The 26,250-nt window shown below is 40.1% G+C and overlaps 1 protein-coding gene across 1 annotated transcript in view; it reads left to right on the top strand.

Annotated features, from left to right (window-relative positions):
* Window positions 1–5,500: 5,500 nt before the first annotated feature.
* Window positions 5,501–26,250, top strand: part of gkt (tyrosyl-DNA phosphodiesterase glaikit) — a gene marked incomplete at its 5' end in the record, with an annotated part of 87,076 nt that continues 66,326 nt past the window's right edge. The window contains 1 exon segment of the mRNA XM_053775688.2: window positions 5,501–5,635. Coding sequence (XP_053631663.2) covers window positions 5,501–5,635 — 135 coding nt within the window.

Raw genomic sequence — 26,250 nt, 5'->3', positions numbered from 1 at the left:
AATGTGGCAAATGTTGCAGGTGTATAGAATAGGAGGTAAGTTACTGAAAACAGTGAAGAGCTTTTATGAGGGTAGTGAGGCTCAGGTTAGAGTATGTAGGAGAGAGGGAGATTATTTCCCAGTAAATGTAGGCCTTAGACAAGGATGTGTGATGTCACCGTGGTTGTTCAAAATATTTATAGATGGGGTTATAAGAGAAGTGAATGCGAGGGCCTTGGCAAGAGGTCTGGAGTTAAAAGATAAAGAATCTAACACAAAGTGGGAGTTGTCACAGTTGCTCTTTGCTGATGACACTGTGCTTTTGGGAGATTCTGAAGAAAAGTTGCAGAGGTTGGTGGATGAATTTGGTAGGGTATGTAAAAGAAGAAAATTAAAATTGAATATAGGAAACAGTAAGGTGATGAGGATAACAAGAAGATTAGGTGATGAAAGATTGGATATCGGATTGGAGGGAGAGAGTATGGAAGAGGTGAATGTATTCAGATATTTAGGAGTGGACGTATCAGCATATGGGTCTATGAAGGTTGAGGTGAATCATGGAACTGACGAGGGGAAAAGGGTGAGTGGTGCACTTAGGAGTCTGTGGAGACAAAGAACTTTGTCTGTGGAAGCAAAGAGGGGAATGTATGAGAGTATAGTTGTACCAACACCCTTGTATGGGTGTGAAGCATGGGTTTTGAATGTTGTAATGAGGAGGAGGCTGGAGGCAGTAGAGATGTCATGTCTGATGGCAATGCGTGGTGTGAATATAATACCGAGAATTCATAGTTTGGAAATTAGGAGAAGGTGTGGGATTACCAAAACTATTATCCAGAGAGCTGAGGAGGGGTTGTTGAGGTGGTTCGGACATGTAGAGAGAATGGAATAAAACAGAATGACTTCAAGAGAGTATAAATCTGTAGTGGAGGGAAGGTGGGGTAGGGGTTGGCCTAGGAAGGGTTGGAGGGAGGGGGTAAAGGAGGTTTTGTGTGCGAGGGGCTTGAACTTCCAGCAAGCATGCATGAGTGTATTTGATAGGGCTTAATGGAGACAAATGGTTTTTAATACCTGACGTGCTGTTGGAGTGTGAACAAAGTAACATTTATGAAGGGATTCATGGAAACCGGCAGGCCAGGCTTGAGTCCTGGAGATGGGAAGTACAGTGTCTGCACTCTGAAGGAGGGGTGTTAATGTTGAAGTTTTATAACTGTAGTGTAAAGCAGCCCTCTGGCAAGACAGTGATGGAGTGAATGATGATTTTTTTTTTTTTCGGGCCACCCTGCCTTGGTGGGAATCAGGCGATGTGTTAATAAAAAAAAAATAAAAATACCTCAGATAATCAAACCCAGCCCTTTTCACTCGTATATTTGTCCAATCTCTTTTTAAAGCTACCCCAAGGTCTTAGCCTCTATTACCCTAATAAGAAGATTGTTCTATGCTTCAACATCTATTTGAAAACCAGTACTTACCTATGTTTTTTATAAATCTAAATCTATCTAACTTAAATTTGTTATTCCTGGTTTTTATTTGATTTAAAATTCTCAGCACTTTATTTATATCACCTTTGTTTGTGACTTTCATCCATTTATGTACTTCAGTGATATCTCCTCTCATTCTGCATCTCTCAAGAGAGAGAAGATTCAAGGCTGTAAATCTGTCTTCATAAGGGAGATTCCTTATACAGTGGATCAACTTTGTCATCATTCTCTGTATGTTCTCCAGTGAATTTATATCCATTTTTGTAGTGAGGAGACCAAAACTGAGCAGCATAATCTAGTGAGAATTTGGCTTTAGATTTCTGCTTACCATAACTTCCACCAAGTCTTTTTCACACTTTGTGTGTTTAAGCTCCACATCACCTAGCTTATAACTATGAGGGTCATTTCAAATACAGCCTCTCCTCACTTATTGACGGAATTCCGCTCCTAAGACCACGTCATTATGTGAATTCTTCGCTGAGTGAGGAGCATACTATAATGATAGTGGGTCTGTGTTAACCATCTTTGATATAGTTTTAATGTCACCTTTGCACCATTTATAACATTTCTGGTATATTTTTAAATGTTTATACAGTAGTGTACTGTATTGAAATAAACAGAATAGAGGAAATCAGCTCTAATATACATTATTTAGGTATAAATTGTGGTCAGAGAGCCCGTCTTAAGTCCAAGGCGTCGGTAAACGAGTACGTTGCTAAGTGAGGAGAGGCTGTATACAGAAATCGGAACTCATTTTTCCATAGACTAATGCTGTAATTGGAGATATGTTTGCAAACCATAATATTCAGTATCCATTTTCATTTATTTTTGCAGTTAATATTGTCTTCTGTATTATACATTTGATACTGTTCATTTTCTATTGTCCATTGTGTCAAATAATGTTTAATTAATATATATATGCTAATTCAATGCAAGGAAGTGGTAATACAGTATTTAGTACAGTATTCATTGTGAATAATGATACAGTGGACCCTCAACCAATGGCATTAATCCATTCCAGAGGGCTTGCCATTGGTCGAAATTGCCGTTGGTCGAGTTAATTTTCTCCATAAGAAATAATGTAAATAGAATTAATCCGTTCCTGGCACCCCAAAGTCTGAAAAAAAATTTTTTTTACATGAAATATACATTTCCTTATATGGAAAGGAATGGGACATGCAAAATAAACAATAATTAAATGCCACTTACCTTTATTGTGGAGTTGTTGATGAGTGATGTGCCAGCAGCAGGGGAAATTCAGAATTGTCTATTGCTTAGAAGGAGAATCCCCTTCCAGAAGGACTTCAGGTACCAAGTCCTTTGGTGGGGTTACCTCCCACCTTGGTTTTTTAATGCCACTAGGACCAGCTTGAGAGTCACTGGACCCCTGTTGCACAAAATATCTGTCCAGAGAGCTCTGTTTCTCATGTGCCCTTAGGATTTCCCTAAAATGGGACAAGAGTGTCATTATACATGTTGCCAATGCAGCTTGCAACTTCGGTGACAGGATAAAATTCTTCGATAAATGCTTGCACCTTTGTAAACATTGAACATATTTCCCTAATCCTTGATGAATTCATCTTCCTTCATCTCTCTTCATCCTGCTCTGAAGAACATTCCTGAGATGTAATCTGTTGCTGTTACTCCTGAAGCTCTTGCAGGTCTGCAGTGGTTAGTTCTTCCTCGTAGTTCTGCACCAACTCTTCCACATCCTCATCACAAACCTCCAACCCCAAGGACTTACCCAATGACACAATAGCTTCCACTGGCATAGCCTCCTGAGGGTTAGCCCCAAACCCTTCAACATCCCTCTGTTCTACACATTCTGGCCACAGTTTCCTCCAAGCAGAGTTCAAGGTCCTCTTAGTCAGTCCCTCCCAAGCCTTACCTATAAGGTTTACACAACTGAGGATATTGAAGTGATCATTCCAAAACTCTCTTAGAGTCAATTGAGTGTCTGAGGTCACCTCAAAGCACTTTTGAAACACTGCTTTTGTGTAGAGTTTTTTGATGTTTGAAATGACCTGCTGGTCCATGGCTGGAGGAGAGGAGTTGTATTAGGAGGCAAAAACTTTACCTTAATGAAACCAAACTCCCCTGCAATTTCCTCTTGCAAGTCATGAGGATGAGCAGGAGCATTGTCCATTACCAGGAGGCACTTGAGTGGCAATTTCTTTTCCTGGAGGTATTTTGTCACAGTGGGGCCAAACACACCATAAAACCAGTCCAAGAAAAATACCCTAGTGACCCATGCCTTACTGTTTGATCTCCACAGCACACACAAATTACCCTTGACGATATTGTTTTTCCTGAACACTCTGGGAGTTTCAGAGTGATACACCATTAAAGGTTTCACTTTGCAATCACCACTAGCATTAGCGACTCCACGACGGAGCAGTCAAGTACACCTTCGACCCAAATACTTCATACACCACTGAAGCCCTGGACAGAGTACGCACTCCACCCCGCCTTGTGGCAATCGACTACACATCAAGGAGGAAATTCAGGATGCTCAGGAATGGGTCCCTTGAAGACGGTACCCTCCTCTAGCATGACAATCTACGAACACTCACCATGAAGATAAGTTTCCCCAGCGCTTTGCGGTCTGCTAAAGCTGGGGTGTGGCTCCAGTCGACCCTGTAATTGCTGCCTCTGCCCGCCTGTGCTTCTGAAGCGAGAAGACACTTCCCTCCTGGGAAGTCAATGCAAGATAGAAGAAGAAGACAACCTCCAACCGGAGGGCCCAAGAAAGAAGGAAGAAGAAGATGAACGTCACCCCCTACCCGGGGGGCCATCGCTGGGTCACCATCTGGAGAAGACCCGGGCTGGAAGTACCGGCGAATCAACATGAATGAATGAATGAACCACTAGCATTACTACACAACATTAATGTCAGCCTGTCTTTCATAGGCTTATGTCCTGGGAGTGCCTTTTCCTCCTGAGTAATGTAGGTCCTGTTTTGCATTTTCTTCCAAAACAGGCCTGTTTCATCACAATTAAACACTTGTTCAGGTTTTAGGTTTTCAGTCTCTATGTATTCCTTAAAGTCCTTCACATATTTTTCAGCTGCATTTTTGTCTGAACTGGCTGCCTCACCATGCCTTACCACACTGTGTATGCCACTATGAATCTTAAATCTCTCAAACCAGCCTTTGCTGGCCTTAAATTCATTAGCAGCAGCACTATTTTGAGGCATTTTCTTAATGAGATCATCATGCAACTTCTTTGCCTTTTCACAGATTATAGACTGAGAAACACTATCACCTGATAATTGTTTTTCGTTTATCCATATCAATAACAGTCTCTCTACCTCTTCAACTATTTGTTGTCTCCGTTTTGAAAACATACTTGAACCTTTCGCAACAACAGCTTCCTTGATTGCCTGTCTATTCGCCAAGATAGTACTGATGGTTGAATGTGATTTGTTGTATTGCCTTTCCAACTCAGCCATATGCACTCCACTCTTGTATTTTTCAGTGATCTCCTCCTTCATTTCCATCGTAATTCTCACCCTTTTTAGCACAGGCTTGGCACTAGAAGCCTTTTTGGGATCCATGGTGGCTTATTTAATGGTTACAAGCACTAGAAATAGTGGAATAATCCAAAATATATGGGAGGTACTCGTTGAAACTGACCACAACAGCTTGTAAACAATGGCACACTGACTCTTGGAGTGGCTGGACCCCCTCAGGCCATGCTCTGGGCACATCGACATGTTCCGGACAAACGTCGTTGGTCAAGTTTTTCACCATTGGTTAAGGCATTTTTTCTACAGCAAAAAGCTCCGTTAGACGAAATTGCCATTACTTAATGCCGCCGTTAGTTGAGGGTCGACTGTACTTTCTTGCTCACTGGCAGTGATGTTTCCACAGCTATATGTTGCCCTGCTGGTCAGAGGGTAAATCTTTGTTTGTAAGTAATTAATTGGTTCCAAGGTACCATTATCATTACCATGGACAATTTTAAGTCAGGGACCTTCTGTACTTACAGTAGCAACTGACATTAAAGATTATTATGAATATAGAAAAAGTTTGTCTTTGCAGCTAAACTTCATGGTTGATCTTGAGTTTCTCATGAGCAACTACAAGGCTGGTAGAGCAGATGGCAAACCTCTGCTTGTAATGTATGGCCAGATGGAAGGTGACACCAAAGACTTTTCTTCAGTAACGTGTGTGAAGGTTAGTGTTTAATGTTAGATTCAAGGATGTCTGTTCTTATATGTTTGCATTTCTTAGGGGTTGGTTTACATAATGAATATATAAAGTCATGACTGTAATTTCTCATTTTATTTTTATTTCTTTTTTCTTACCTGAAATGAAAATGGTCAGGAGCCAAATTACTTCTGAAATATTCTGCATGCATGAGCCAATCTTAGAAAAAGAATTGGAAACCTAAAGTGTTCCAGACAGAAGTTTGGCATTGTTTCCTTGACTACCATGTGGGCTTCTATAATGTTTCTTGTTTTCATCGCTTACTACATTCTTAAGTAAATCGGTTTAACTACTTGGTATGTTCCAGTATGATCAGTTCTAGATATCATTAACATATTTTAAATTGAGTACAATAGACCATCGATTAACATGGTAGATAAGTTCCTGAAAATGCAGTGTTAGACAAATTCGTGTTAAAGGAACTGAAGGGCTTATGGTAAAAATAGGGTTATGTTCCCAGGACACCCAAAAATGCCAAACAACGTTTTTTTTTTAGGTCTCCAAATCATACTCAAATAAAAATGATAATGCAGTTGTTGTTCATTGTCATTATGGATTTTTTTCTGTTACTTAAGGCTACAGGTGCAACAGAAATAATATTTCTTACCTTAAACTGTGGGTGCTGGTTTTTGTCGATGATTGTGAACAGGGCCGGATTACCGCATAGGCAAACTAGGCATTTGCCTAGGGCCCCGCGCATTTGGGGGCCCCGCAGTCCAAGGGGTTCAGGGGCTCATCCAAGACTGCTCACATGGTGCAAGTACAAAGAGGTCCCTACCTAAAAAGTTCAAGTGTTTGGAGAGTAAAATTGATTTTTAAAAATTAATCAAAACAAAAATAAATAATGAAATAAAATAAAAATAAATAAACCTAACCATAGATGGCAACACTCAACACGCCTTTGTTTGCATCAGAACAGCTGTGTTTTCCCGCTAATGGGCGAGTATGGGAGATTCCTCTCCAATTTTCTGTAGTAATTACACGTTATCTAGACTTGTACTGTGACAAATTAACTGAAGTGTTGTTGATAGACATTGATGTTTGTTTTCGCCTCTAAATGTTAAGGGAGGTACCTGATAGGGTTACTTGACCAGTAAAGACGCATGGACCAGTAAAGACGCATTTTTGGTAAAAATACTATAAAGAAAAACCTAAAAACGCAAACTGACTTACGTTTGTAGGTTTTAAAAGCACTTTGTCCTGCCTTTAAGTCTTTATCATTTCAATAACAGATCTCAATTGATTGATGTTCTACATCACTTTCATCGCAAATGCTTAGTTTTCAAGTTGCGACAGAAGTGATGTAGAACATCAATTAATTTACTACATATTTCCCCAGAAACACATAAGCCACATCAGAAAATCGTTGGTTGGGTGAAACTGAAAATTGTCCCTGCATTCTTTAATTCTCATGTCATTATCTATGGTGGTAGGCCATATATCATGCAAAACATAATGATTAGTTTAGTTATGAAAATGGTAATATAAATACCATTGTGCATTGTTCTTGGACTCAGTATGATTTCTGTTTAAGTAAATTGGAGATCAAGGAGGATGAATTAGTAAAATATTCGTAGCCCAAATCACTAACCTAATCTATGGTAAAAGTTCTGTATATGACTCCTTTCTGGTAACGTTTTGAATTTTTAGATGCGCAGCCAGAGGAAAGGGGGCTACAAGGGCCATATCCCCCCAATTGACAGAAAAAAAAATTTAATAATAATTAAAAAATTAATAATAATTGATAATGAAAAATTTGTATTTGCATGATTACAGACAGTGATATATCCTCATTATGGCATCTTGTGAACGTGATGTTGGACGTTCTTATGCGAGTGGGTCACAGAAAAGAAAGAAGAAAATTCAAGAAGAAGAACAGAAAAAGAAAGATGTAGGAAGCTGCAGAAAGATCACAGACATGCTCACGAAAACAGATTCTGATGTTACCAGTACAGTTGAATCTGCAGATACGTCAGATCATACAGGAAGCCCTCATTCCATTATTTCTCAGCCAGCATCTACTTCTTTTGTGTCTCCTCTCAATGTCTTAACGGACATTTCATCCACAGGATTTGTCTTAAAAGATCCTGCCTCATGGCCAAATGTAATCCCAGATTCTCTACGTAATGCTTTCATTGCAGAAAACTTCAGTCAAACTCTGAACATTGACTTTAGGAAATCAGCAAGGATTTATGATGATGGAAGTCGTCGTTGTTTAAAGTCATCTATGTTTTATAGGAAGCTTGCAAATTCAGAAACTGTGAAAAGATCATGGATGGTATACTCTCAGCGCAGCATGATGCAACACATGCTTTGAAAGACAGCTTTGCTGAAATACATTCTGCTTTGATCCAAATAGCAGAGGATGAAGACCAGACAGCAACTACAAGAAGCGAAGCAGCCAGCTTAGCATCAAAATTGGAAGATTTTGAATTGGCCTTACTCTGTGTGCTTTGGGACTGTGTACTGGAACGGTTAAATGCCACGAACAAGACACTTCAGAAAATTGAAATTGAAATGGCTACTTGTGCTAACCTCTATGCAGGCTTAGTGGAATTTGTAAGCTCACTTCGCAATGATGAAGCTTTTGAAATGTTTGAAGAGAAAGCTAAACTGCTGGTGAAAGACTACAGTTACCGGGCTGATCATCAGCGGTCATGGAAGAGGAAACGCAATTTTGAAGAGCCAGACAATGAAATTGTGTTGCTACCAAGGCAGAAATGTAAGACAGCTACATACTTCGTCATTCTGGATTCACTGATTACAGAATTGGTGAAAAGAAAAGAAATCTACCAGAATCTCAGTGACAAGTTTGGATTTCTGTTCAAAATTACTACTATGCCAGATGCAGAATTGAGAGAAGCTGCATTAAAGTTGCAACAACACCTTTCAGCAGATGTTCAGGACACATTTGTTGAAGAAATAGTTAATTTTTCTGGGTATATGAATCAGATTAAAGCTCCACTTGAAAAATGTGCGCCCTCAGCTGCTTTGAAACATTTAAGAAATGCAGGTATCTCAGAAACCTTCCCTAATGTTGACATAGTGTATCGCCTTTACCTAACACTTCCAGCTACTAACTGTGAAGGAGAACGTTCATTTTCTGTTTTGAAAAGAGTGAAAAACCAGCTCCGTTCAACAATGAGCCAAGACAAATTGTGTAACCTAGGTTGTTGACCATTGAGTCTGATCTAACAAGAAATATTGATTTTCAGAATATAATTGATGATTTTGCCAATATGAAATCCAGAAAAAAGTTTATTTAAGAAGTGCCTGTGAATATAAACAATTCTTTACTTTCTTGAGTTTATATGATTTGATAGTCTTATGCATGCTGCAATGATAACAATAATGGTCAGTGATTTATAAAGGGAATAATAGTGCTGTAGTGGTTATGCTGAATATAATAGGTACATGATGTCACTACTTTAATAGCCTAATCTAGTAATACTATGCTGTCTTGAGTTTATTCTCTTTAAAATGCATGATTTAACAAGATAGTTATAATGGCTGTTGGTAAATGGTTTTGGTTGTCTTGATGTACTTTCCCTATTAAATTTAGTCTAAATAGCCAGAATGTATTTAATTAGATCTTAAACAGGCTCACACTGACCCCCCCCCCCAAGCTGGAAGGGGTCGCTTCGCTTACCCGTAACTCAAAGGGGCCCCGCCAATCTGAATAGCCTAGGACCCGGAGACTTCTTAATCCAGCCCTGATTGTGAAGAGAGTGGAGAAGAATGTTGTAGCCCTACTGGGCTGAGATGGATGGTAGAGGTTCTGGTACTAAAGTTGATTGTTATACTGTGTGCATAAATTCTGTAATGAATTTCTGGGCTCTTATACCCTGCTGTACATTATACAGCTGATGTTAAGGCATCATCAGCTGTTTTGGACCCTGTTTCAAAGCACTGCTTCTAGATTTGTCAGGGTCCTCTTCAGAGAAAAAGTCTGCTAGTTTAGCAGCAACAGGGAACTGCTCACATAACTGCTGCAATGTTAACTGTTTCTCTTGAGGTTCTTCTTCATCTTATTTTATCTGGCTCCTTTGTATCTGTGCATTGAGCTCTGCCTACATTTCCTCTGGACTACAGTCTTCATCATCATGTTCTAAGAGCTCATTTACATCTTCCTTCATATCTTCAAAACCATCACCTGGTACTCTCCTTGCCAGCTGAACTATTTCCTCCATCTGACTCTGAAGTGAGTGAAAACCAGTGAAAGAATCAACAACAGCCTGCATTTAACCCTTAAACTGTCCACACGTAGATATACGTTTACGTGCGGCAGGCTCTGAACGTAGATCAATGTTTTATTTTTCATTCCCTCAAATTTGGTTTGATAGGTCTGAGTTGCCTAGACATGAAAGAATGAGTCTGTGCACTCAGTGTGCACACTATGAAAAAAATCTGGGAGCACTTAGTACCTTGTGAGAGCACCAGTTCAACTGAGTGCCAGCTAGAGCAAATATCATGGTAAACACCAAGGATTCACTGATGTCATGTCATATTAACACTCACATTTTAAGAGGAAAGTAAAAATAGGTTTGATAAATGCACGAGTGGGTGTGGGTGGGTGTCAGTTGGACCTGACTAGCTTGTGCTACTAGGTCAGATGTCGTGCTTCTTCTTTCAGTGGATATGACCTGACTAGATGGGTCATTGGTCTAAGCTGGGAGGTGACATGGACCTGCTTTGCATGGGCCAGTAGGCCTGCTGCAGTGTTTCTTCTTTCTTATGTTCTTGTGTATTCGGGTGGCTAGCTGGCTGGCTTTGGCTGTCTCTGTCTGTATCTGTCTATATCTCTGTCTGTCTATATATCTGTCTGTCTATATCTCTGTCCATCTATATCTTTGTCTGTCTATATCTTTGTCTGTCTATATCTCTGTCTATCTGTCTATATCTGTCTATATCACTGTCTATTTGTATCTCTGTCTCTCACATGTACTCATAAATACAGTTATTATACATAATGTAAATTACCTAGGATAACCCAAAAATTCTAGGCCAAGTGCTATACAGCATTTGTAGATCTAAGATATAAATAAACATGATGCAAATAATAGCTGTGTCACTTGCTCAGCAATCAGGGAGCGGCCCATACACCACAAACCAACAGGTTTACTAGCCGCTCCCTGAGACAGACAAGCAGATGGAAAGACAGACATACACAGGCAGACAGAAAGACAGATAAGCAGAACTAGACAGATAAGCAGAGCTAGGCAGATAGATATATATACAAATAGATAGATGTACAGATAGACAGACAGACTGACAGACAGACATAGAGAGACATGTTTGTGTGCAAGAGTAAAAACATATAAAGGCAAGATTTCCCCTCCAGCAGAGCACATTCATCAAATGTCACTATTATCTGACGCTGTCATAACACAATTATTCAAGGAGCTCATATTACACTCCAGGCACACAGAAGACAGTAAGACAGATAAGCTGAACTGGACAGACAGATAAGCTGAACTGGACAGACAGATAAGCAGAACTAGGTGGAGAGACAGATAGACAGACAGACAGACAGATGTACAGATAGACAGATGTACAGATAGACCAACAGATAGATGTACAGATAAACAGACATAGACAGGAAGACAGATAGTCAGGCAAGCAGATAGACTGACAGACAGATATACAAAGACATGTTTGTGTGCAAGAGTAAAAACATATACTAAAGGCAAGGTTCGTCCCTCCAGCAGGGCACATTCTGACCCTTGTCATGACACCATGCTCCAAGGAGGTTCATACTCCAGCATGTCTAAAACGTTGCTGGGACCTATAAATACTTTGTATATATTTCTAGACAGAGTATATACACTAGGTATATACAACCGGGCCGGGAGAATACCGGCCATCGACACCATGCCTAACCCTTCTAGGGTAGGGTGGGTGCCTGAGCCCGAGCTTACAGCTCACAAGACTGTCATTCCCATTAGTTCCCTTGGGGCGGGGATGGCAGACCAGAGACGCCTAGCTTGTGGCTGGGCCTGGGGACAGTTGGTCCCAAAGATGAGGAGGTACTTGTGCCTCCTCTCATGGGAGACTTAGGTCTCAGACATTCCCTAAAGAGGGAGCCAAGTCCGGGCCACCACTTGGAAAAGGCCCGGGCCGGGAGAATACCAGCGAATCTTTAATAATAATAATAATAATAGTAAATGACCAGGGCAGGTGAAAATGTTCACCTGTCAATGTGATTGTTACAATTTGAGTACTATTTCAGTACATAATATTAGTGTCAGAACAAAGATTGGCTGTGAAATCACAAGAACTGTTATAAATTGAATTATCAGAACATAAAAATTATGTAAATTAAAATAAAAACGAGAAAAGTACTGGTCCTAAACATTTTTTTTTGGTCTTATACCACACAGAAAATACCCCTTTTTAATTTAAAAACAAAAAACGATTTTTTTATTTTTCAAAATATTCAGAGCGCCACACAGGTGAACGTAGATCTACGTTTGGACAGTTTAAGGGTTAATGTTGATTGGGGCACTTCATTCCATGCACTTCTGTCATAGCTGATGGCATCTACAATATTAATTTATTCCAGAAGTTTGGAACTGCAAGGATGGAGTCAGAGTCCATTGATGCTCCTAATTTTTTCATCACTTTTCACATGTAGTTACACTTGAATGACTTAATAACTCCCTGATCCAGTGGCTGTATTAAAGATGTATTTGGAGGTAAAAATGCAACTTTTACATGTGGGGGTCAAATGCAGCAAGGATTATGGATGAGTATAGGAATTATCGAGAATGAAGAGAGCCTTGAATGCAAGGTTATTGCTGTGCAGGTAAAATTTGACTTCAGGAATAAAGTGATGCTTAAACCAGTCAATAAATATTTCCTCTGTAATCCATGCTGACTGGTTTGATCTCCAAATTACTGGTAAGGCATTTTTATCTACACCTTTCAAAGCATGAGGATTCTTGGAGTAGTAAATAACCATGGGCTTACACTTGAAATCACCTGATGAATTACTGCACTGGAGCAAGGTGAAGTGATCCTTTGCTGCCTTAAACAAGCCTGGTGCACTATTTTCTTCCTGACTGATGTAAGTTCTTTTTGGCATTTTTTCCAAAAAATGCTCGTCTCATCAGCATTAAACACTTGATGTGGCTCATAGCCACCCTCAGAAATAATTTCCTGCAATTCAGCAGGAAATTACTTGCTGCCGTATGATCAGCTGTAGCACTTTCACCAGAAGACTTAAGATTATGTAACCAATTACCTAACTTAACCCTTAAATGGTCCAAACAGATCGACGTTCAAATTCGTAGTGCTCCAAAAGTAGATCTACTTTTTTTTACATATTTTCAAATATAACCAAAAAAAAATGTAGATAAAAGTTTTTTTACACGTTTTCAAATGTAAAAAAAAAAAGATCTGCATTTTTTTACATACTTTCAGATGTTGAAAAAACGTATATATACGTTTGGACCATTTAAGGGTTAAACTTGTGGAACCAGCCTGTGCTAAACACACACTCTTGTTCAGGCTTTCCTTCCTCATCACACACCGTTTTGTACAACTGTAAGACCTTTTCCCTAACTAAGGTAAAATTAAGTGGTGCACCTTTCTTTGTCTTTATTCAGTCCACTCAAGCGAAAAGTTTTTCGTTTTATTTACTTGTTGTGATCTGTGTGTCATTCTTTTCAGGAGATGACAACCTGGGTTATTCATTGCACAAGCCCGTCTCTTTGCCTCATTCCATTTAATTGTATGAACCTACGCTTCATTAAGGCCATAAGCTCTCGCTATGTCCACTACACGTACAACACATTTAAGCTTATCTAATATCTTGATTTTCTTCATAACTCCAAGACTTAAATGTTTTAACTTTGTCTTGAGATTTCCTGCATTACTTGCATGCCTCCTGGGTGCCTTGGTTCCTTGGCAGATGCAGTGTATGGTAATGAAAAGACCAAAACCTGATTCACAGACAATGCTGCCTGACCCAGAGGCAGACTGCCTTGCACTCACTACACAGAGGAAAAAATCTCCACTGTCCAGCTTGCAGCACTGAAATTTTTTTCCTACCGAGAAGCAGAACCGTTTAAGTTGACAATAGTGTAATGGAGAAAATGTTTTAAAGGAACCCATGTTAATTGACGGTCTACTGTATATTGAATCTTAAACCCTTAACTATCCAAACATAGATTTACGTTCTCTCACCCAGCACTCTGAATATTTTGAAAAAAAAAAAAAATTAACCCTCTGACTGTTATGTTCGTATATATACGTCTTACAAGCCACTGTGTTTGACGTATATATACTCAAAAATTCTAGCGGCTTCAAATCAAGCAGGAGAAAGCTGGTAGGCCCACATGTGAGAGAATGGGTCTGTGTGGTCAGTGTGCACCATATAAAAAAAATCCTGCCGTACGCAGTGCATAATGAGAAAAAAAAAAAAACTCCGACCTTTTTTTGGATTAAAATGCCAAATTTGTGGTGTATTTTCATATAGTATTTATGGTTGTATTCTCGTTGTCTTGGTCTCATTTGATAGAATGGAAAACATATTATAGAAATAGAGGTGATTTTGATTGGTTTTACTATGAAAAGAACCTTGAAATGGAGCTCAAATTAGGGGAAATGTTTGATTTTTTCCAATGTTCAGAAGTAAACAAATGATGTTATTGTCCAATAAATGTCCAACTAGCCATTCTAATATGCAGTCATTAATGGGTTGACATTATTTATACAAGTATTACAATATTTAAGTAGTCTGCATAAAAGTAAATTTTCTATTTTTTGTTTGAATAAAAATTCAAAATAGAAAGCAAAAGTAATATCAGAGGGGCCTGGAGACATGACTGATGAACAAAGAAAATGTTACTTTAGAGCCAGGAATGTCTGCATTGTTCATTCTGGACCCTATTTTGAAATTGGCATATTTTTTAATTTGTGTGAAATTGGCCAAATTGCAAATTTCTGACCACATTATTGGGTAGTTGAAAAAGTAAATGGACAGTTTCTTGTACTCAGTTGATAGAACAAATGGGGTTCTAAAGAAATAGCTGTGAGTTTGGTTGACTGGAAAAATGGAATTAGCCGAAAATAGGGCTCAATGTGGGCGAAATCGCCAATTTGTAAATATCGCCAAGGTCGCTAACTTCACAAGAGTGTATTTCCATAAGTTTTCCATAAAATTTTGTTCTTTTGGTGTCATTACTATCGGGAAAAGATTCTCTATCATTTCATAAGAATTTTTTTTTTTTTTTTTTTTTTTTTTGAAAAATTTTTCGACACCAGAAGACACCTCAGGATTTGGGGTTTCGACATTCAAGGGGTTAAATGAAAAGAACTTTTTTAACACGTAATAATCTAAAAACAATTTAGAGTCAGTACTTCCAGAGATATAAGGCCGCAGCGTCGGTGCTTGTCGCTTACCTGACAGCAACATGAAGTGCTGCTGCTTGCAGAAGTGTTGCTAATATACCTTTTTTTTCTCATCTTTTTTAATTTGTATAATTTTTATGTTCTGATGATTACAATTTGTAGTAGTTCTTGTGATTTCATAGCCAATCTTTGTTCTGTCACTAATATTAGGTACTGAAATAGTACTCAAATAATCACAAACACAGTGACTGGTGAACATTTTCACCTACCTTAGTCACATACTATTGTTTAGAAATATATACATAGTATTTATAGGTCCCAGCAATGTTTTGGACACACGGAAGTATATAATAATAATAATAATAAGTTTCCTCGACGCACGGTGTAAGACGAGTGTCACTTCACTGCTGACAGTGCAGCAGTGGAGTGACATTTGATGATCGTGCACTGCCTAGACTTTATTTGTTTTCATTGCTACACACAAACATGTCTGTCTGTCTGCCTGTCTGTCCATTTGTCCATCTGTCTGTCTGCCAGCTCTCTGTTTGTCTCTGCTTATCTGTCTCTCTGTCTGCTCGTCTCTCTGTCTCAGAGAGAGCAACTCGTGAGCCAACAGGTATTACACACGATGCAGAGTAGTCACGTCTGATTCGTGAACAGTGTGTATTACTTGCCAGTCATGCTTATTATGCAATATATCTACAAGCACAGTTTAGCACTTTGTTTGGATTTTTTGGGTTATAATAGGTAATTCACACTTTACTATATAATTGTATTTATGCATACCTGTGAAATAGAGACAGAGATAGTGACTGAGAATGACAGAGAAAGAGATAGACAGAGACAGAGATTGATATAGACAGACAGATGGAGGTACAGACATCCAATCAGCCAGCCGCCGGCCAGCCTGTCGAACACGTATTACATGTTCCAGAATTGTTTCTCTTTACTTAGGCCATAGGCTATAGGACATTCTGACAGGATGACACTACTAGTGGTACCAGAATACCAAAATTGCAAGGATGTGGCACAAATGTTGCACATTTGTTATTATCAGGTTTTTTTTTTTTTTATATTTCCTCCACCACTTGTGGTCACATCCATCTCAAAACCACTAAACTCGGGGTCAACATCACTTTCTTCTTAAAAGGGGAGTGTTAATGCATGACGTAAGTGAATTCCTGGTGCTTACAGCACTGTTTGCTGGCACTCAGTTGAACTGGTGCTCCCACAAGGTACTGAGTGGCCCCAGATATTTTTAATACTGTGCACACTGAGTGTTAAGACCCATGCTATGCTGACCAGGCATCTCAGGCCAATCATGCCAAATTTGGAGTCAGGAAAAATAAAACGTTGATCTACATTTGGAGCACTAGCAGTAACAACGTAGATCTACATTTGGACAGTTAAGGGGTTAATGGAATTATAAATTTTACAGTGTTCAGTTCTCCATAACTCTTCATTTTGGTCTCCAATATACATGTACTACAGTGGACCCCCGAGTTTCATGATTAATCCATTCCAGAGAGTCTGCCGAATGACGAAATTGCTGAATGGCAAAACCATTTTCCCCATAAGAAATAATGGAAATAAAATTAATCCGTTCCAGACACCCAAAAATATAAAAAAAAAAAAAAATTCAAATTAAATAAGGATTTACAAAAAGAAAACAATGAGAATTCAAGTACGTACTACATACTTATACATGTACTATAAAATAATACATAATAACATTACACTTACCTTTACTGAAGACTTCTGGGTAGATGAAAGACAGGAGGAGGGGATAGGAGGAAGGTGTACATTATTGTTTGGAAGGGGAATCTCCTTCCATAAAGACTTCAGGTACCAAGTTCTTATCTGGGGGTTACTTCCCTTCTTTGTTTTTTAACCCTTTGACTGTTTACGCCGTATAAATACGTCTTAAGCGCCACTGTTTCTGACGTAATTATATGCATAAATTGTAGCGGCTTCAAATCAAGCGGGAAAGGCCTGGTAGGCCTACATGAGAGAGAATGGGTGTGCACCCTGTGAAAAAAATCTGGGACCCAGCGGTGCATTGTGGGAATGCCATCTTGGTAGTCCATTTTCACCATGCCTCTCGGTAAGAAGTTCCTCACTCCTCGGCGGATTGGAGGTCTTTTGTTCCCAAGTGATAGCTCTAACAGCGATGAAAATGTCAGTGACAGTGAATTCCAGGGTTTTGAAGTGAGTGTGACCGAAAAAAGTGCCCAGGATAACATAATTAGTGATGAAAACCCAGATGACCCACAACCTTCCACCTCTGGTGCTGGGCCTGCTTGTTCACGTTCACGTTCGCCTGTACCAGGATGAAAGAGGAAACTATTTGGTCGTGTACAACACCCAGATGCTAGCAGTGAATGTGATAGTGATAGTGATAGTGATTTCAAGGTCATTGAAAGCAGTTCTAGTTGTGACAGTGAGGGTGAATATTCCCCAGTGAAGTGGCAGTATGTACGACGTAGCATGCGGTCTGGTAGTGTTTCATATGTTGTTCCAAGGGAAAGGAGAAACTCTGGGAGCACATCCCGTGGCCCTACACCACGACCTGACAGTGAAGATGACGATATTGTTACGATGGGTATGAATGATGTGAGTGAGGGAGCAGGCAGTGGCGGCGATAGTGATGGTGGCATGGCCCATGTGGCACCAGCAGTGGGCCACGCTACTACCCACGCTGCTGACTCTGCACAACAACAACCAGCATCACCCGACCCCACACTCCCACAACCTGCACAACCACAACCACGGTACAATATCCAGAACCCACCAGCAGACCACATCTGGGATTGGCAGGATGGTGACGAGTTTGTTCCCAGTCCCCATGACTTTGATGAAACACAAAGTGGAATAAAGCCATCATGTCCACTTGGGAACAATGCTAGTGAACTGGAATGCTTTGAGTTATTCTTCGATGAACCCCTGATGGACATCATTGTCAGGGAAACCAACACATACTATGATTACACCATGGCAAATACAATTCTCTCACCAAAATCACAGCTACACCAGTGGAAGGAGACAACTGTGGCAGAGATGTACCTGTTTTTTGCTACAATAATGCTTATGCCACATGTGTATAAGCACACTGTCACCACATACTGGGCAACAGAACGCCTGATTTCAACTCCAGGTTTTAGTGACATTATAGCTGTCAGTCGTTTCCTGATACTGTTACGTATGTTACACTTTTTAGACAAAACCAGGCCTGACAGAACCGACAGGTTATATAAGATCAGAAATGTGTTTATGTACCTGAAACAAAAGTGCTGCATGTATTTTTATCCCTTCAGGAAGCTTGTTATTGATGAGTCCTTGATTTTATTCAAAGGAAGACTCTCATTCAAGCAATATATACCAAGCAAGAGGAAATGCTTTGGTATAAAGTTATTTGTACTGTGTGATTGCAGAAGTGGTCTAGTTTTGGATATCATTGTGTACACTGGCAGTAATACTTTGAGAGATACCATGAAGTTATTGGGTATCTCTGGTGATGTGGTTAGAACAATGATGGAACCATATCTTGGTAAGGGGCATATGTTATTTACTGATAACTGGTACACAAGCCCCTTACTCAGTGATTTCTTGTGAGTGAACTTGACAGACGTGTGTGGCACAGTGCGTGGTAATCGTAAACACATGCCAAGGTTCAACGCTGGCACTCGCAGAGGTGAGGTGCAAGCCTTTGCTGTCAATGACATCATGGCATTTCGGTGGCATGACAAACGTGATGTCACATTGTTGACATCAGTTCACCCAAACGAAATGGCACACAGTGGCAGGCACAACAGAGAGACCAATGACCCCATTCTAAAGCCTGCAGCTGTCATGGACTACAACCTCAATATGCGCTTAGTGGACAAATGTGACATGCAGATTGGGTTTGCAGATTGTGTACACAAGAGTTATAAGTGGTATATAAAAATTTTTTTCCATCTTGTTGATATCTCCATGCTAAATGCTTATAACATATACAAGTTGAAGACCAACAAAACACCAAAATATGGTGAATTTTGTTTGTCAGTAATCAGACAAATAATCGCAAAATACCAAGGAGCAACACCTGCAATAGACCAGTGCCCAGGAAATTACCAACACACGCCATCTCGTTTCAGGCCTGGTGATCACTACCCCATACAACTTCCTCCTACTACTGCCAAGAAAAATGCTCAGAAGAGGTGTTATGTATGTACACATACCACAAAACGCCCACAAACACACAGAGACACTCGTTTTATGTGTGAGGAGTGTCAAGTGCCCCTCTGCATATACCCATGTTTCAAAGAGTTCCACAAGCTGCAGCAGTTCTAGGAACGTGTTCAGTGACTGTACATATGTATATATATTATGGAACAATAGTAATAAACATTGTTTTGTATTGTTTGTTTGTGTAAACAAAGTGTATACACAAACTAATAGTGATAAAGTTTGTTCTGTTATTGTATTGTAAACAATGAGTGTATATTTGAACAATGCACCTTACATTGGTCTCACAGGCCACATAAGTTACTTGGAAAAGAAAAATATTGAAAAAATGCAAGAAACTTTTGAATTAGAGTAAATAAAAGAATACCGGGTGGGTGGCAGTCGCTGCTGTTGCCGTACGCACCTCACTTTCTGCAAACTTTGCGGCTCTATATCTCGGTAAGTACTAATGGCCAAAAATTTTTTTTAGGCTTAACCCTTTCAGGGTCCAAGGCCAAAATCTGAAGTCACACACCAGTGTCCAAGAAATTTTGAAAAAAAAAAAATTATTTTTTCTTACAGAATTAAAGAGCATATTTTTGTGAAGGTAATAAAACAAAAAAAATAGAATCTGATCAGTACTTACCGAGATACAGTGCCAAGAAGTTTATAGAAAATGATGTGGTGGTGGCAACATCGACGAATTCCACATACGCGTATTATATTATTTTGTTGTTTTAGTTGTTTTTTCTTTTCTTTTCCAATTTTTTTCTATTCCTACTAACATTTGGGACCTGAGAGACCAATACTGTATATAATTGATATATATAAACTCACTGTATTGAACACAATAACCGCACTAAAGTTATTATCATATTATTGTTTACCACTGTTGTTTATTACAATAAACATGCACAAATATTGTATAATAAGAACATAAGAACATAAGAACATAAGAACGAAGGAACACTGCAGAAGGCCTACTGGCCCATGCGAGGCAGGTCCAAGTCCCTACCGGCTTAAGCCAATGCACCCAACCTAGTCAGGTCAGGTCACATTGAGTTAAGGGAGGAACACGGCAACCGACCTGTTAGCACAAGCTATCAGGTCTAACTCACACCCACCCACATCTACTCATGTATTTATCCAACCTATTTTTAAAGCTACACAACGTTCTGGCCTCTATAACGGTACTTGGGAGTTTGTTCCACTCATCCACAACTCTATTACCAAACCAGTACTTTCCTATATCCCTCCTGAATCTGAATTTTTCCAACTTAAAACCATTGCTGCGAGTCCTGTCTAGGCTAGATATTTTCAGCACACTATTTACATCCCCTTTATTTATTCCTGTCTTCCACTTATAAACCTCAATCATATCCCCCCTGATTCTACGTCTTTCTAGAGAGTGCAGTTTCAGGGCCCTTAGTCTATCCTCATTGGGAAGGTTTCTGATACATGGGATCATCTTTGTCATCCTCCTTTGTACATTTTCCAGAGAATTTATATCCATTCTGTAATACGGTGACCAAAACTGTGCAGCATAATCTAAATGAGGCCTAACCAAGGATGTATAGAGTTGAAGAACAACCTGAGGACTCCTATTATTTATGCTTCTTGATATGAAGCCAAGGATTCTATTAGCTTTATTGCGAACACTTATGCACTGTTGTCTTGGTTTCAGATTACTGCTAACCAGAACTCCTAAATCTTTTTCGCAATCCGTAATATTAAGATCTACATTATTTAGTTTATATGTGGCATGGTTATTGTCCTGTCCAACATTTAGAACTTTGCATTTGTCTATATTAAACTGCATCTGCCACTTCTCCGACCACTGCATCAGTCTATTCAAATCTTCCTGGAGTGCTCGAATGTCCTCGTCAGAATGAATTCGACGGCCTATTTTGGTGTCATCGGCAAACTTGCCGATGTCGCTCTTTATGCCCTCATCTATGTCGTTTATGTAGATTGTGAACAGCAGGGGGCCCAACACTGACCCCTGTGGAACACCGCTCGTGACGCTTCCCCACTCTGATTTCTCCCCATTTATGCAAACTCTCTGCTGCCTATTTGTCAACCATGCCTCTATCCAGGAAAAAATTTCTCCTATTCCATGTGCTTTAATTTTCCTCAATAGTCTCTGATGTGGGACCCTGTCAAAAGCCTTACTGAAGTCCATATACACAATATCATATTCATTACCATGATCTACCTCCTCAAATACCTTAGTGAAAAAAGTTAATAAATTCGTAAGGCAGGAACGCCCCTTTGTAAAACCATGCTGAGATTCGTTGATTAATTTATGCTTTTCAAGGTGGCTACGAACTGCCTCGGCAATTATTGATTCCATAAATTTTCCCACTATGGAGGTTAGGCTTATTGGTCTATAGTTCGAAGCTAAGGACCTGTCACCTGTTTTGAAAATAGGTATCACATTTGCCATTTTCCACTTATCTGGCACCATGCCAGTTTGTAGTGATATGTTGAAAAGATTAGCCAAAGGTGTGCTAAGCTCCTCTTTACATTCCTTTAGAACCCTTGCATACAGTTCATCAGGGCCTGGGGATTTGTTAGGTTTTAATTTATCTATTTGCCTAAGGACCATGTCACTTGTGACCCTAATCGTGCACAGTTTATTATCGTCCTGTTCTACATAATTTATCATTACTGGAATATCGCTGGTATCCTCCTGTGCAAAAACTGAGAGGAAGTATGTGTTAAAAATTCTACACATTTCCTTATCACTGTCAGTGAGCTGACCCGAGGAACTTTTGAGTGGGCCTATCTTGTCCCTGATCTTACTTCTGTATACCTGAAAGAATCCTTTTGGGTTAGTCTTCGATTCTCTTGCAACTTTAACCTCATAATCTCTTTTTGCTTTTCTAATTCCCTTTTTTATTTCTCTCTTTAACTGAATATATCGATTTCTTAATTGCCCCTCTCCTCTTTTGATTTGCCTATATATGCCTCTCTTTTGACCAATCAGATATTTTAATCTATTGTTCATCCATTTAGGATCATTTTTGTTTGATCTGATTTCCCTATTTGGAACATAATTTGACTGAGCAGCTAGAACTATGCCCTGGAAAGCATCATATCGGCAACCATCACCACCTACCTGACCCCTAGTCAGGTCATTCCAGTTCAGCCCACCTAAGTAATTTTTCAGTCCTATGAAATCAGCCAAGCGAAAGTCAGGGACGGAGACTTGATTGCCATTATTAGGGGAATTCCATGATATGTTAAAACTGAGTGATTTGTGATCACTCTCCCCAAGCTCATCATTAACCTCAAGATTATTAATTAGTGTTTCCCTACTGGCAAGAACCAAGTCAAGGAGGTTATTTCCCCTAGTTGGCTCTGTCACAAACTGTTTTAAAAAACAATCCTGGATCGTATCAAGAAAGTCACCCGACTCTAAATTTCCTGTCAAATTGCTCCAGTCAATCTGTCTATAGTTGAAATCTCCCATTAGCACAACATTTTCGTATGTAGATGCCTTACGAATTTCGTCCCATAGAAGTTTACTGCACTCCCTATCAAGATTTGGGGCCCTGTAAATCACACCCAAAATTAGTTTTTCTCGGCCCTCGAGAAGCTGTAACCAAACAGATTCAGTGGCTGACGCTTCTAATTTAATATCTTGTCTAACACAACAATTTAAATTGTCTCTGACATACATCGCTACTCCACCACCTTTCCTGTTGACCCTGTCAGTGTGGAATAATTTATAGCCTTGTATGTGACATTCAGAGGGCATCTCTCTATCTTTCAGATTGAGCCAGGTCTCTGTTATAGCAATAATATCTATGTTTCCTGCACTTGCAATTAATCTTAGCTCATCTATCTTATTTCTAACACTCCTGCTATTAGTATAGTAAACCTTAAGGGAGCTAGTCCCTTGCTGCCCTCTGCTGTCCCCCTTTGTTTGCTGACCTGTTCTATTGTCTTTATTTATAACTTCATGCTGAATGCCTTTTATACATTTAATGTTTCCAACCCTAGTGTTGCAACCTGCTTGTTTCCCACACACACCCATACCTCTATCTTCCATCAGTTTAAAATCATAGGCATTTCACCAATGGCCTTCTCAATCGAGTCTGCAAGTGCTACCACCCCTGCCCCAGAGAGATGAACCCCATCCCTTGCATACATATCATGTTTGCCATAAAAGTTGTTCCAGTTGTCAATGAATGGGATTGCAAGCTCCTTGCAGTATCTGTCTAGCCAGCAATTTACACCAATTGCCCTAGACAACCATTCATTTCCTACTCCCCTTCTAGGCAAGATGCTACATATGATTGGGATCCCTCCCTTAGACTTAATGAAATCTATAGCTGACCTGTACTTATCTAGCAGCTCTTCTCTCCTACCCTTCCCAATATCATTTCCACCAGCACTGAGACAGATAATGGGCTTGTTCCCATTACCTGACATGATATTATCCAGTCTGTTGACAATGTCCCCAACACCAGCTCCAGGGAAGCACACTCTATCTCTCATCTTCTTATTCCTATTACAAAAAGCACGGTCAACATATCTTACCTGAGAGTCACCAACCACAAGAATGCGCTTACCTTCATTAGCAGGGGCAGTAGTACCCTTACCTTCACTGGCCACTGAAGTACATTCATCCTGGAGAACAGAGAAGCGATTTCCTACCTTCAGATCTTCACTCTTAACTTTCCTTACTCTGATGCGCCTCCCATTACTGTGAACAACTCGCCACTTGTAGCAGGTGCTGGGCTGCACCTCACTGCTGGTAGCCGTTGCTACCTCCCCACCTACAGCCTCCTCACAGTGAGAGACAGACTGCACCTCACTGCTAGAAGCCTCATTCCCCACATCTCCAACCACCTCACACTCTCTCCCAGGCCCATTGAGGTGGACCTTCAGCCTCCTAATCTCCTCCTGGAGAAGCAAGACCTCCTCCTTCAACTCTCCAACCTCAGTTTTTAAAACACTGCAGAAGCAAGCCATGCTTTGTAACCGTCCACGCTAATCCCCAAAGCAGCTCAGGGTCTGTGACCTCACGTGACGACTGACCACTGAACACTGACGACTGACCACTGAACACTGACGACTGACCACTGAACACTAATGTTCTAATGTTCTATCATATATTTACATATTTACAATCACTGGACATGGTTTTAGAACTGCTGGAGCTTGTCGAACTCCTTGAAACAAGGCACCATGCACAGAGGCACCTTACATTCCTCACACATAAACCGAGTGTCTTTGCATCTTTGTTGCCGTCGTTTTGTTTGTGCACAGACAATGCATCTCTTCTGAGCAAATTTCTTTTGAGTTGAAGGAAGCTGTATTATGAAATGATCACCTTCTCTCCTCAAACGCTTGGGTATATCGTGATGAATTCGAGGACCATGTTGTATTGCAGGTGTTGTTACCTGGTACTTCATTATGAGTTGTCTGACAACAGACAAACAAAATTCACCATACGGTGGTCTGTTACCAGTCTTTATTTGGTACATATTATATGCATTCAGCATTGAAATGTCCATGAGATGGAAGAAAAGTTTCATGTACCACTTGTAACTCTTATGAACACAGTCAACAAAACCAATCTGCATGTCACACTTGTCAACCAAGTGCATGTTTTGTGTATAATCAATCACTGACACTGGTTTTCGAATACGTTCATTAGTCACTCGATCAACTTTGCCACTGTCTTGCATTTCATTACAGTGAATGGTTGTCAACACTGTGACATCTCGTTTGTCATGCCACCGTAATGCCATGATGTCATTGGCAGTAAACACCTGCACGTCATCACCACGAACACCTGCGTTGAGCCTGGGCATATGTTTACGATTAGAACGCACTGTGCCACACACATCTGTCTTGTTCACTCGCATGAAATCACTGAGTAATGGGCTTTTGTACCAGTTATCGGTATATAATGTATGGCCCTTACCAAGATAAGGTGCCATCATGTTTCTCACTACGTCACCTGAGATACCCAATAACATCTTGGTATCTTTCAATGTTTTACTACCCATGTATACAACAATATCCAACACCAGGCCACTGTCACAATCACAGAGTACAAACAATTTTATACCAAAGCGGTTCCTCTTGCTCGGTATATACTGCTTGAATGACAGTCTACCTTTGAACAAAATCAAAGACTCGTCAATTACAAGATTCTTGAATGGATAAAAGTATATGCTGAACTTTTGTTTGAGATACATGAAAACATTTCTAATCTTGTATAACCTGTCACTTCTGTCAGGCCTGGTTTTGTCAGAGAAGTGCAACATACGTAACAGTAAGATAAACCTGTTCACTGGTATTATTTCACTGAAGGATGGGGTAGAAATTAGCCGATCTGTGGACCAGTATGCTTTTATATTATGCTTATAGACGTGAGGCATAAGCATTATTGTTGCAAAAAGCAAATACATTTCTGCAACAGTCGTCTCTTTCCACCTGTGTAGTCTTGACTGTGGTGATAAGATCGTATTTGCCATGGTGTACTGAAAATACTTATTACTTTCCCTGGCAATAATTTCCATCAATGGCTGGTCAAAGAATAATTCAAAGAATTCCAGTTCATTGGCCGTGGTTCCAAGGGGACAGGTAGGTAGAATTCCACTTTGAGAGTCATCAAAGTGGTGAGGCTTGGGAACAAAATTGGGATTTTGCTGCCAATCCCACATACGGTTTTCTGGTGGATACTGGACATCATAGGCTGGTTGTACGGGTGGTTGTGGTTGTGGCGGGCTGGTGGGTGACGCTCCGCTTTGTCCTTGAACTGACGAGTCAGCAGCGTGGGTCCCCGCATGGCACGGTGAGTCACGCATGGCGGTGCCACTACCACCACCAGCACCACTAACACCATCCACTGATGCCTGTGGCCCATCCATGCCAAGTGTAGCCACATCATCCTCACTATCACTACCTAAAACTGGTGTAGGGCCACGGGATGTACTCCGGGATGTACTCCGTCCCCTGGGCACAGCATAGGGTACACTACCCAAGCGCATGCGGCGGCG

Source organism: Cherax quadricarinatus, chromosome 10 (assembly GCF_038502225.1).
Source record: "Cherax quadricarinatus isolate ZL_2023a chromosome 10, ASM3850222v1, whole genome shotgun sequence".
NCBI classification, from domain to species: Eukaryota; Metazoa; Arthropoda; class Malacostraca; order Decapoda; family Parastacidae; genus Cherax; species Cherax quadricarinatus.
The sequence above is the reverse complement of the archived record's forward strand: the minus strand, read 5'-3'. Positions and strand labels throughout refer to the sequence as shown.